This window comes from Monodon monoceros, unplaced genomic scaffold (assembly GCF_005190385.1).
Source record: "Monodon monoceros isolate NGI ecotype Baffin Bay Population unplaced genomic scaffold, NGI_Narwhal_1 Super_Scaffold_1, whole genome shotgun sequence".
In the NCBI taxonomy this organism is placed as follows: domain Eukaryota; kingdom Metazoa; phylum Chordata; class Mammalia; order Artiodactyla; family Monodontidae; genus Monodon; species Monodon monoceros.
Window position 1 is genome coordinate 64,057,118 of NW_021703765.1, and position 12,518 is coordinate 64,069,635.

Genomic DNA, 12,518 nt, shown 5'->3' on the forward strand with positions numbered 1-12,518 from the left:
TGCAGAAATATTGTGGGCTGGGAGTTAACAGGGCGGAGTGTTCCCCCCACCAACCTCACCCTCTGGACCCTTGCCCTGAGGCCACAGTCTGTAAGATGGGCTCAGGGCTTGGTGGAGGGAGACTGGGGGCCTGTCCAGAGCCAGTCTGGAGACTCTGAACTCAGTTGTGACCTCAGGGTCGCTGAGACCCACAGGCTCATTTTGCAGTGGGGGACCCCCAGAGGGTGTGGGAGGGTATGGGACAGCACGCCGGATAACCAACATAGGGCCAAAAGAACCAGAGACCCTGACAACACCTGACCGGCAGGGTCACTGTCTTCATAGTCCCCCAAAGGGCCATCAGGAAGAGGGACCTGCTCGGTGTGGTCTGGGGACCATGAGTGAAGTGAGCCTTTGCTCACTAGGGACAATCCAGGCTCCAGCACGACACCTTGGTCAAGCCCCAGCTCTGCACTCACTAGGGGTGTGACTCTGGGCAGGTTATTTAACCTAAGTGCTGGTGTTCCCATTTCTAAAATGAGGATAATAGTGATATCAACAACCGGGCCTCCTTTTTCCCCATGGGAGTGGGCTTCCTGCTGGAGTGGGAGTCGAAGGGGGTAGGTAGAGGACACGACCACCCACGTCTGCTTCATGGCTGAGTCCATTGGGCTCTCCCCCTCAGCTACCTCCTCTGTCCAGCCTTTATCAGTAATAGAGGCCAGATCTGGTCTCTCCATCTGTCACCTTTTGGTTTTATTTCTCCATTTGTCCAGAAGCCAGGCAGGAAAAGAGAATGCTTTTTACTGGGCTCCCTCAGCAAGTCCCACCTTCTGTAAAGCACTTGGCCCAATGCCCGGCCCATGGCAAATGCCCACTAGAAGTTTCAGGTAGCAGGAGTGGGGACAGATGACCCTTAAGAGTCTGTCTGGTAACTGGGCTGATGCTCAGGGATGCTTATGACAGCTTGGGGCATAAGAGTTAAAACTGGAGACACCCTAAAGGTCCAGCAGGAGTTGATAAGCTGTGGTCCACCCATCCCACTCCACGCCAGGGCTGGGCCCTAATTGGCCTAAGCCAGTCTTGCCATGGTCCCTTCTCTCTAGCCAATGATGGGTGCAGAACCTGGGCCATCTCCTAGCAACAGGGATGGGTCCAGGAATGCGCCTGTGTCCCAAGTCCGCCTTCAGGATGCCAGGAGACATTTGCAGGGGGATTCAGAGACAAGTTTCCCAAGTCATAAAAGGGAGCAGCCCCAGGAAGACACAGAGTAGCCTCTCTGGAGGTAGGAAGCCAGCAAAGAGAGGAGGAGAGTCACAGGGAGGTGGGGCTGAGGCTGAAGTCCTTGCTCCCACTGGAATCTGGTCACATGAGCCAATGGATGAGCCAATGGATGTCGTGGAAGCTAGTTTGTATTACATTTCTGTTACTTGCAGCCCAAAGCACCCTGCTGGATGAGATATCCTATGTGGCTATTACAAAGAAGGGGGAAGACCTACATACAGCAACATAGAAAGATGGCTACAATATGTTACGGCTGAAAAAAATAAATTGCAAAACAGTATATAGAGCTGTGCCATTCGATATGCCAGCCATCAGCCACATGTGGCTACTGAGTACTTGAAAAGTACAAAAAACAGGCATGCAAAATATGTCATTAATAATTTTGCATTGATTACATCTTGGAATTATATTTTGGATGTATTGGACTAAATAAGATGTATTATTAATGTTAGTTTCACCAACTTCAGAATTTAGAATTACACATGTGGCTCACATTTTATTTCTATCAGAGAGCACTGCTATAGAGTATGGCTTCATTTCTATGAAAAAACAAACGTACATATTTAAAAAATTATCTGGAAGAAAATACACCAAAAGTTAAAAGAAGTTATTTCTGAGTAGTGGATTACGAGCAATTTTAATTTTCTTCTTTTTTGCCTATCTGCTTTCCTAGAGTTGCCACAATAACGTATATAAAAGTTCTTCAGAATACAGTTAAATATATTATATGCAAACTTGAGCATCAGTGGTTATCTGAGGCTGAGGCCCAGGAAGGTTCAGGGGAAAGCTGGCGTGAGTCGACAAAGCCTCAGTGCTGGGACAGGGCTGGGCTGGGGGACACGTCCGGAGGGGGCTGGCCACCAGACTCACCTTGCAGCAGGGGGGTGTCGGGGGCTCGGAGGAGTTGCCAGAACTCACGTTCCCCAGCTTTCTTCCCCATCACAGAGGTCAGGTAGGGGCCTGACAAGGAGGCCTGTGTTCCATACCTACCAAAGCGACAGGCAAAGAGGGAGGAAAGGTGACTTTTGCTCCCCTCGACCCAAGGGCAGAAGTAGAACCACCCACACAAGACAAGTCCTGCCCTCGCTCTCAGGGAAGCGCTAGCCAAACCCTTCCTGGGCCACCTCACCATGGGTGTCTCCTCCACACCTCCTCTCCAGCCCGAAGGACACCGCCCACTCGGGGGACTGCATCCCCTCTGGGGGCTGACATTGCAGGGGGTGGGAATCAGAAGCTGACAACGGCCCACGACAGACAGGGAGGCCAGCGTGAGAAAGAAGCAGGAACAGGCAAGACAGAGGCAGAGACGCCCAGTGGTGGCTCTGGGTCTCTGGCTCCATAAGTTTCTGTGGCTCAGGGGCACCCGCATCCTTATGGCTGGGTTGCTCAGTCTTCTCTCCGACTGTACACACCCCATGCTCCCCACTACCAGAGAGGCTTGGATTAGATTCCTGGCTTTTGCAACCAAGAGACTCCTTCTTCACGCCACCCCTCCCTGACGCCGCTGCCACAAACACAAAGGGATCCCGGATCCTAGTTCCCGGACCAGGGATCAAACCCGCACCCCCTGCAGTGGAAGCCTGGAGTCTGAACTACTGGACCGCCAGGGAAGTCCCCAAAGGGATCCTCTTAAAACACTGTGGCCCTGTCCTTCCTGTCTCCTTATCAATGGTGTTGTTCTTAGAGAGGGAGGGTTTTCATAGTTTTAAGAAACAGAAATACCCTCAGGGTGACCTGGTCAAAGGGAAGGTTTTAGGGAGCAGCACGTCCCCAGTCCTCCCTTAAGTGCGGGGCCACATGGCTGCCTGGAGAACCGCTCTGGACGGCCTCTCTCCGTTTCTCTCTCTCCTCTTTCTGTCTCTTTCTCTCCGTCTCTCTCTGTCTCTTTTCCTCTCTCTCCTTCTAGAATCCAGCTTTCTCTGCTGTGCACTTACATGCCTCAAATGCGCCTCCACACCCCCTCCACCACCAAGAGAATCATTTCTCAGATTGGTATCCCTGACGTTTTCTCAGAGGTCCTGGAGTTCTGAATAAAAATGTTAAGTTCAAATTTTTTTCCATTTTGATGACAATATCCAAACACGAATACCAGCAGGTTCTAGGTAATCCCAGGGCCTGCCGGACTAAGGCCTCCCAAGGGTGCCCAAGGGTTTGTGGCCCCCAGAGGACTGAGGTCGGCTTGGTAATAAGTGGCATGTTCGGGGCCAGGGAAGAGTGTACAAGCTGCAGCTGCCTGTGCAAACTCCGCCTGACAGCAGCTCAAACCCAAGAAAGTGCTGAGCATGTCGGGCTCACTGGCACTGGTGTGTACACCTGCTCCTCGGCAGACAGTCCCTATTTGAATGTTATTGGTTTCACAGTTTTCTTTGTACTTAATTTGCAAAGCTGTTTAGGATTTAGAGCCGTCTAAGAGCCAAAAAGAGAAAGGACTTTAAATAGTAAACATTAGTACACATCTAAGTCATATTATTATAGAAATAACCTGGGGTCTGGGAGAATTTTCAGCCTTTATAGGGGTTTTTGCATATCTCTGGCCTGAAATTCCCTGCCCCAGATGACCCCAAGGTGCCAGCTGTGGGTCCTCCCTGGCAGCAGGATGCTGTCCTTTGGGGGCTCCAGTTGGGGATGGAAATTGGGACCCTCTCAAACTGAGGCACATTTTTCTAGAAGAGAAGTCTGGGGTCTAGTGGGGTCTGGTGGAAGGTACTCATTCTCTGGGCCAGATCCCCATTGGGGATCCCTCCCATCTTATTTAGGCACAGACACAGCTGGCACAGAGCAGTGCTCTGGAAATGCTTGTCCTCAGATCTGTCAAATCTCAGGAGAAGCAAGTTTAAGGCTGTTGTCCCACCTCCACATTCTGCAGAGGGCTTGTTGCCCAGGTAATTAAATAATCACAGGGATTAGACCAAGATCGTTTGATAATAAAAATTCTTATTCTTCCGAAAGCTAACATGTATCGAGCATTTCTAAGTGCGGGACCCTGCACACAAAAAGCATGTACCATGTCCTCTCTGCGCACTAATTCCTGGACTCCTGCATGGTCTCTGGTGGATGCGGGAAGCACAACTGCCATCCTCATGAGCTGCAGGAAAATAACTGGCCTGGTCCCTAGCTGGACAGCGGCGGAGCTGGGATTCCAGATGCGGAGGGTTTGCCTCGGGAGCCTGCTCTCCTAATCATGATGCCTGTTTCCACCACAGCGTGGGTGAGTCGGCAGCGGAGAAGGTGGAAGAGAGCCCGGGCCTCTCCCAAGGGAACCCTCTCTCCATCCCTTGCCCCATCCATGTCCCATTTTGGGGATGTGGGGTCGAGTCGGGTGAGAGCTGGGAGATGCGGGGGGTGGGGGGGCAGTCTCACCTGAATCTGCTGTGCTCCTGGGCCTTCTTCAGGACATCTTCCAAAGAGGAGCTGACAGGGACAGAGACGGAGTGTCTGTACGAAGGAGAGATGCTGGAGACCTTCAGCGTGACATGGATGAACCCTGGGACTTGGGTCTGTGAAGGGGTCTCCGTAGCTGGTTCCAACAGGACTGTGCCAGGGAGAGGGGAAGGGGCAGCTGATCTGAGGGCAGGGGGCCAGGCCTTAGTCCTCCTTTCTTCCCTGGAAGACACTGTGGCCCATCGAGACCTCCTCCTTCCCCTCGGTCCCATTCCGGTCAACACCACCACCACCTGGCTGCCTTCCCAGCCTCCCCTGTCCCTCAGCTCCCACCACCCTCGCCACCCAAGGTCAGGCCCCTCACTGGTTTTTCTGCCTCTAGTACCCCCCTCCCACCTCTCTGCCACAAGCACCCCCCACCCAGGGTTCTTTCTAGAACATACATGTTATCTCTGAGGGCCTCCCCTCCTTTTCACCCTCCTGCCTGCCACTCCAGCTCATTCTCTCAAACCCCACTCTTTAGTGAGACCCTTCCGCCCAACTCCAGTCTTGTACACCTCTGAGCCTTTGCCCTTGCTGCCCCCTCTCTGCTCTGCCTTTCCTCCCCTCTTCTCCACTGGCAAATCTCACCCACCCACCCCAGTCCCTCCCCCAGATGAAGCCCTGATTCAAGCAGCTAACTGGGACTCATTATGATGTATCAGAGCTAACAAAAATGTGTCTCTCGCCATTCATTCATTCGAACACTTCTGTACTGGGTATCACACAAGGGGCTGGAGATTCATGGCCCGCCCAGAGCTCACCATTTGATATCTCCCTCCCCACACTGTGAGCTTCTAGCATCTGTGACTGCATTTTAGCTGCCCATGTGTCCCATGCACACCTGCAAACCCCTGTTGACTCAGCAAATCAAGATGGAGCAAGTTCCCTCCCTGGGACAGGCAGACCTCATTGCAGATTGAAAAGAGCAGGGCTTCTATGAAAGGCCCGGCTACCTCTTGGTGCCTCACAGTCTGGAGAGATGAGATCCACATAGCTCTTCTGGTTCAGGATGGGCAGCATCTGAGAAATCATGAGAGGGTTCTGGAAGGCCTTGTGCTGTAGGCTGGCCAACAGAGCAGCCTTGGCCTTGAGGCATGCTGTGCCCAGCTCCACCGTGGGCCTAAGGGAGGCCATCAGCAACTGGTGATGGAATGGCGAAGAGGAGGTGGGTCAGCCAGCGGGGAGAGCCAGGTCTTCCAGCATCCCACCAGTCCACCTCCCACCAGCCACCAGGGTGGAGCCCAGCCCAGACTCTCCTTCCCACCTGCAGTGCCAGAGGGGTGCTGTAGACATTCCCAAAGTGGCCCTCTGGGGTCTGGGCCTTTAGGATCTTCTCTTGCACTCTCCCGAGGGCCACAGTGATCCGGTTTCTCTGATTGGGGTTGAGGTTGGATAGCTTCAGACAGGAGAAGGCCAAGCCCGCCATGGCCAGTGTGTCTGCAAGGGACAGAGCCAAGTGGGGTCAGCCCGGGCAGGACCTTGGGGCAATGGGCAGCCACAGGAGGGTTGGAGGTAGGGGGACAATATGGTCAGAGCAGCATTTCAGAAAGTTTCCACCAGCTAGGGGGACCAACAGCCTAGTCTTCCCAGTTTCCAGGATGGCAAACAGGGATGGGTGGTCACCGTATCCCTGTCTGCTGCCTGGGGGTTAGAGGTTGGGGAGAGAGACTGGAGGAGGGAGGGCCAAGAGGACTTTAGCCTACACACTTGTTCCCAAACCTGCCTGCACTTTAGAATCACCAGGGGAGTTTGTTTGATTTTTCTTTTTTTTCTGGCCGTGCTACACAGCTTGTGGGATCTTAGTTCTCCAACCAGGGCTCAAACCTGGGCCCTCGGCAGTGAAAGCACAGAGTCCCAACCACTGGACCGCCAGTGAATTCCTCACCAGGAGATTATTAAAGGAGCAGGTGCCTGGGTCTACCCCCAGGTGGTCTGGTTTATTAGGTCCAGGGAGCTGCTTGGGCCCTGGGGGGTTTTAAGCTCCCCACCCTGGGATGATTTAATGGGTCCACAGTGGGTTTTCTATAAGCCTCTGAGGCAGAACAAGCTCTCTGCTGGCAGGGGCCCTGCTGCCTTCTTCTCTCTGGGTACCTACCCTCCCCACCTCCAACCTACTCCATCCTACCCTGCCCTATGCGAGGCACACACACTCACAGAACACAGCCAGGCCTAGAAGAGACCTTGCAATCATGATGACAAGAAAGGGCACTGGAAACCCAAGGTCACACAGTGTGGAAGCAGATCCAGTATCCAGGCCTCAGGCCTCTCAGCTCATTTGATGAGAACATCATAGCTGTGTATCCAGAACTTTCTCCATGCTGGGCACCATGCTATGCCCTTTACATGTAAAGCATCTTTTACTGAGATGCTGCTGGGGTGTTATTTTACCAGAGAAGCTGAGCCAGAAAGGCCAGCTGATCTGTCCAGGGTGACCTACAGTAAGTATGTGATGGAGGATGGGGTCAGGAAGCCAGTCCAGCCCCAGCGCTGGCTTGCAGCCCTTGCACCACAACAAACCCTCACCATTGCGCTCCTAGTGGACTCGATAGGAGGGGTCCCAAGGAAAGGTGAGCATGGGACCAGGGGTGGAGGCCTTCATTTGGGGCCGGGGGCTGGAGGAGTGCCAGCCTGGCCTTCAGGGTCTGGCCCACTCACCCACAGGGAAGTGGCCCTGCTGGAGATGCTGTTCGTGTTCCACAGCATACAGGAGCTTGCCCAACACGCTGTCATGGACCCGCTTCTGGTGGACACACAGGGCCAGGATGCCCAGGCTGTACTGGTAGTAGCTGGTGTGAGGGTGGCCCTGGTGATTATGCCCTGGGAGGGAGAAAACCACGGGGTGGGGCTGTCATGCTGGGCTTGAGGGGTGACCTCTCTGTCCCCTCCCAGCAACCAGCACAGCCAGCACTGGACCCATTGCCTGTACTTCCCGACACCGTCCTTTGGGTCGTGGGATCCATCTTTCCTTCATTCCCTTGACTCATACTTGCTGAAATCCCACTAAGTGTCAGGCGCTGTGCTTGGAGGTATGAACAGTGATGGCAGGCCAGGCACAGTGCAGCCAGGGCCTCCGGAAATAACACAACCCACGCTCACAAGATCGTGATTATAACTGAACTGTGGACCGAGGTCCACGTGGCCAAATAACAGAGGTCTTTGAGTAGCTGGGGAGTCAGGGAAGGATTCTCTGAGTCAGGGATGCTGGGGAGAAAGGGCGGGGGAGAGGTAAAGGTGGAGTAGGAGTGAGCTAGAAGGGGAAGGAAACCTTCCAGATAGAGGGAACATATGTCAAGACGCTGGTTTGTGAGCTGAGAGAAGGCCAGGGTGGCCGGAGCCCACGGAGGGGCGGGCGAGTGGGTGAGCCAGAGGGTGGGTGGGCAGGGCTGGGCCTGAGGGCCGTGAACACAGCAGGCAGCAGGCCCTGGAGGATTTAAGCAGCACTAACAAGATCAGATTTATATTTAAAGGCTCGCTCTGTGTGTGCCAGATTGAGGTAGGAGGCAGGAAAGTTAGTGGAGAGAGGTAAGGAGTGAGTAGTAGGGAGGCTGTGCAGCTGTCCCAGAGGGGGGTAATCAGGCCAGTCTTGGTGGGTGAGCAGCAGGGCTTGCCAACAGAGTGTATGTGGAATGCAGGAAAGGCTTGATCAAGAATGGCTACCGGGACAGGCCCAAGCCTCTAGCAGATATGGAGACAGGCAGAATGGAGGGCAGGAAAGAGGCCTGGGGAGAAAACCCAAAGTTCTGATGTAGACGTTTCACCAGACAATGTTGTCTGATGTGCCCTCCCCCGCCCCGGCAGACCTCGCCTCCTCACCAATGGCCCCCTTCTCGTCCTCCAGGAATCGCTTCAGCTGTGAGACCAGCCTGTCCCCCTTGCGGCCTCCAACAAACTCGCAGTTGGCCCGGAGAGCGAGCAGGTAGAGGGCCAGCTGGCCCATGGAGGGCTTGGCCTCGGAGTCACTGTTGTCATTGCTGGAGGCAGACATAGGACAACGCCAGTTAACAACACTTCAGTGAGAAACTGCCACCCTGGTAAGCCTGGCTTGGGGTGCCCCACCACCACCACTACGAAGCGGAAAAAATCCTAGCAGTTGGAACGTTTCCAAGACCTGCCAAAAGCAGATGTAGTCAGTTATGTAAGTTGTGTATGTCACGCTTATTTCATAAAGATGAGAAATTAAACTCAAGGATAAACTCTGAGGGCTCTTGCATCCAAATGACCTGTTTGCCCCACCATTTTGGTCACACTTCACCCATACACTCTCCCCTTTCTTTCCTCTCCCTGCCCTGCATCCACTTCTCAAGAGGGAGTCCAAGCAGGAGATGCTCCATGGTTGTCCTGACCCTTCACCTCTCATTCAGACTCCTGTGCTGGACCTCAGAACAGGCTTCCTCTTAATGCCCCCTGGAAAGGGAGCACGGATAGTCCAATACTGCTGTTGGGCTCAGTATGAAAGAGTGTGGCCATGGATTAGTAATGTCTGCCTCAGGTACCGGAGGGTACAGTAGCCGCCCAAGGGCCCCGGATTGGCATCTCCCGTCTAGTCGGACCAACCCCATTCCACAGATGGAGAAAGGGCCAGAGGAGATGAAACTTGCCCTAAGGTCTCCCAACAAAGCAGTGACAGGCCCAAACTGGAACACAGATCTCCTGTCTCTTAGGATGTGGAGCACACCATGGGGAAAAGAGAGAGAGAGCATGGCCAGACCTCAGGAGGCTCTGCTGGTAGCTGAGCTTGAGGCTGTGCAGGTAGTGGGCCTCCTTGGCCCCAGCCTGCAGGCTGGAGAGGCGCAGGCCCACGTAGATACTGGGGTTCAGCTGCTCCGGGGAGAGCCGGTCCATCCAGGGCAAGAGGTGCTGGCCCAGCCTCTCCACCAGCGTGCTGTCCACCTCTGTTATTTCTTAGGAAAGAGAACAGGCCAAGTGAGGTCGCAGGGCCATGCCACCAGTGACACCTTACCAGGGTCTTCTCCAGGGAATAAACATCCCCACCTTACTGTCACCTGGCACACACCCTACTCGTATGCGGGAGTCCGACTGTAACGAGAGGCAGCGGTAACGGGAAAAGCCAGTATCCTGAAAGAGTGGCCGGAGTGGGCCAGGGAGAGCTGGTGGGCCCAGGGCAGAGGAAGCGGGTGCCAGGTAGCCACTCTGCCCATCAGGAGTGACAGAGAGACTGGATGCCGAGCGGCATGGGGTGCCGCAGGCACTGCACCCCACCTCCCTCAGTCCTCAGGCCAGCCCTGTGACGTAGGTACTGTCATCATTGCATTGCACAAAAGAGGAAACAGAAGTCCAAAGTTGTGGGAGTGTTCCACCCATTTACAAAAACTTCAACTCACACTGGGAACAGGTTACAGAACCAGTTTTAAAACAGAAATAGAGTCACAGATGTAGAAAACAAACCTATGGTTACCAGGGGTGAAGGGGGGCGGATAAATTAGGAGACTGGGATTGACATATACACACTACTATATATAGAATAGATAAGTAATAAGGACCTACTGTATAGCACAGGGAACTCTACTCAACACTCTGTAATGACCTATATGGGGAAAGAATCTTCAAAAAACGTGGATATATATGTATAACTGATTCACTTTGCTGTATACCTGGAACTAACACAGCACTGTAAATCAACTATATTCCAATTAAAAAAAAACCAAAACACTGCAGCCTGCCCACTGGCTAACTGGGGCTGCCTGGTGAACTTCCTCTGGGCAGATCTCAGAATAACGCTTTTCCTGCCCCCTCAGTTTAGGTGAAAAGGACCTGAGATTGTGAGGTGAATTGTTAGAAAGCCATCATCCTTTGCGACCATTTATCTGTGTGCTTCGGGATTTACCCACGAGGGAAGCAGAAGCCCTTAGGGGTGTTTCCCAGCTCCAGCTGACTGGCGCTTTCCTCCCGCAGGGAGGGAACCTGAGCTGAGTAGGTGGCCTTGGAGTCACTTTAGACTTTTCCCCATTTACTGCCTCCCAGTTGCTGTGGGGCTCCAGCTGCTGGGCAGGTCGCCCCCCCCCCCAGGGGACGGAGCAAAGGAACTGGGGAGGGGGCTGTTTCTCTTTTCCTTTCTCTTTCTCAGTGCTTTTCTGTGTGCCTGCCCCCATTTCTGTAGGAATCTCTCTCTCTCTCTCTCTCTCTCTCTCTGGATCTATCTCATTCTCTCCATCTCTCAGCCTGTCTGTCTCCTTATCTCTCCCTCCACAGTTCTCTTTTCCTCTCCCTTTTCTTCAAACTGGAGAGGGAACCCTGCCCCCACCTTGGGCTCTGACCTCCAGTGGGTGAGTCAGCCCTGGGATTAGCAGGATAGGAAGAGGAGCTGGTGCTGTAAAGAGAGGTGGGTAAACACAGTTCAGCTTCCTTAGCAGGAAGGAGCTGCTAAGATTCACCCGGGGTAATAAAAGTGGGCCTGGGCGAGCTCCCTCCCCTCAGGGCCTCCAGCTCACAGGGCCACCCAGCTCTGCCAGCTGAGGACTGGCTTTGACAAGAGGAAGCACGGAAGCCCACCCTGCATGGGCACTAGTGCAGATCTGTGTCAGTTTCACAGCCACACAGGGCTTGAACCTGGTAAAGCAGGTGGTGGGATCCTTGCATCACACCAAGGAGGAAGGCAGGGGAGCATTCTTAGCCCATTTTACAAGTGAGTGAATGAGACTGGGAGTGACTAAATGGCCCAGCAGCAGTGGGCTGCACCCCCGAACCCAGTCCAGGGCTCTTTTGGGGTCAGGCCTATGGACTAACTGTTGAAAGGTTCATACCCGCTGAGGGTGCCAGGTCTCCCCTGGGGACTGCCTGGACAGGAACCAAGAGCCAAGGGCTGAGGGGTCTGGTGGCACTTGTGGAACACGCCGGGCGGGAGGCTCCTGGTGCCCAGGGAAGACCGTGACCTGGAGTTCTGAGAACTGAGTCCAGCAAAGCCCTGGAAAGCTGGGGCGCCTTGGGCAGGTCATCTGGCCCCTTCAACACTTGACTGCTTCATGAGCCACCTGCACACGACTGAACCTGCCTCTCGGTTTCTGCAAGGGTCACAGGAGACCCTGCTGGTGTAGGCAGAGCGAAACGCTGTGGGCAGAGGACGACCAGGAATGAAGAGAGGCGGGCGGCCCACCTTCCCTTCCTGCCTCTGCTTCCCGTGGGGCTCCGGGGCACGAGCAGCCCTGAGCCTATGCGCTCCAACTCCCAGACAGGTCCCAAGAGTTCCCGAGATACTCCCAGGGGCACCGGAGCAGGCAGGCCCCTGTATGGAATGTAAAGCAAATGCCTTGCCACCACCGTGACCCGCCAGGGTCTCCACACGCTAGCTTTCCCTCTGCCGGGGTGCCCGCCCCTCACTCCTTTCCTTGCCAGCTCCTTTTCCTCTTTCGGGTCTTAGTTCCTGCATCACTCCCTGGTCCTTGGAAATCCTTCCCACCCCTTCTCCCTGAATTGGCATTCCCCCACCCCCTCCAGGCCTTGGGCTTCCTTTGGCACTCATCACAGCCCCCAACACAGCACTGACTTGCCTCTTGACCACCATCCCCTTCACTAGAATGGAAGCTCTAGGAGGGAGGGGGGGAGACCTGTCTTGCTCTTTGTTCTTTCCCCAAAGCCTAACATGGTGCCTGGCACAGAGAAGGCTCAATCAATGTGTATTGAATGAATAAATGAACAAATGACTGAATTAATGGAAGTGATCTTGTCTGGCGGCGAGTCAGACATACAATTCATCTCAATACAATGTGCTACAACACTGAGGTCCAGCTAAGTCCAAACTGCTATGGGAGCCCAGAGGGGCAGCTAAGTCATCCCTGCCACACACACACATCTGAGCCCGTTTCTCCAGCTATATA

General features: G+C 54.1%; 1 protein-coding gene across 4 annotated transcripts in view; it reads right to left on the reverse strand.

Annotated features, from left to right (window-relative positions):
* The window catches only part of TCN2 (transcobalamin 2), a 33,552-nt gene that overhangs the window by 608 nt on the left and 20,426 nt on the right, over positions 1–12,518 (reverse strand). For 3 of the 4 annotated variants that reach the window (XM_029228002.1, XM_029228011.1, XM_029227994.1), the window contains 7 exons: positions 9,395–9,587; positions 8,500–8,657; positions 7,342–7,503; positions 5,951–6,123; positions 5,640–5,826; positions 4,624–4,795; positions 2,134–2,249 (listed from right to left, as the gene is read on the reverse strand). In XM_029228002.1, coding sequence (XP_029083835.1) covers positions 2,134–2,249; positions 4,624–4,795; positions 5,640–5,826; positions 5,951–6,123; positions 7,342–7,503; positions 8,500–8,657; positions 9,395–9,587 — 1,161 coding nt within the window. The remainder of the gene's footprint in view (positions 1–2,133; positions 2,250–4,623; positions 4,796–5,639; positions 5,827–5,950; positions 6,124–7,341; positions 7,504–8,499; positions 8,658–9,394; positions 9,588–12,518) is intronic. The other variant, XM_029228020.1, reaches the window with a different exon arrangement.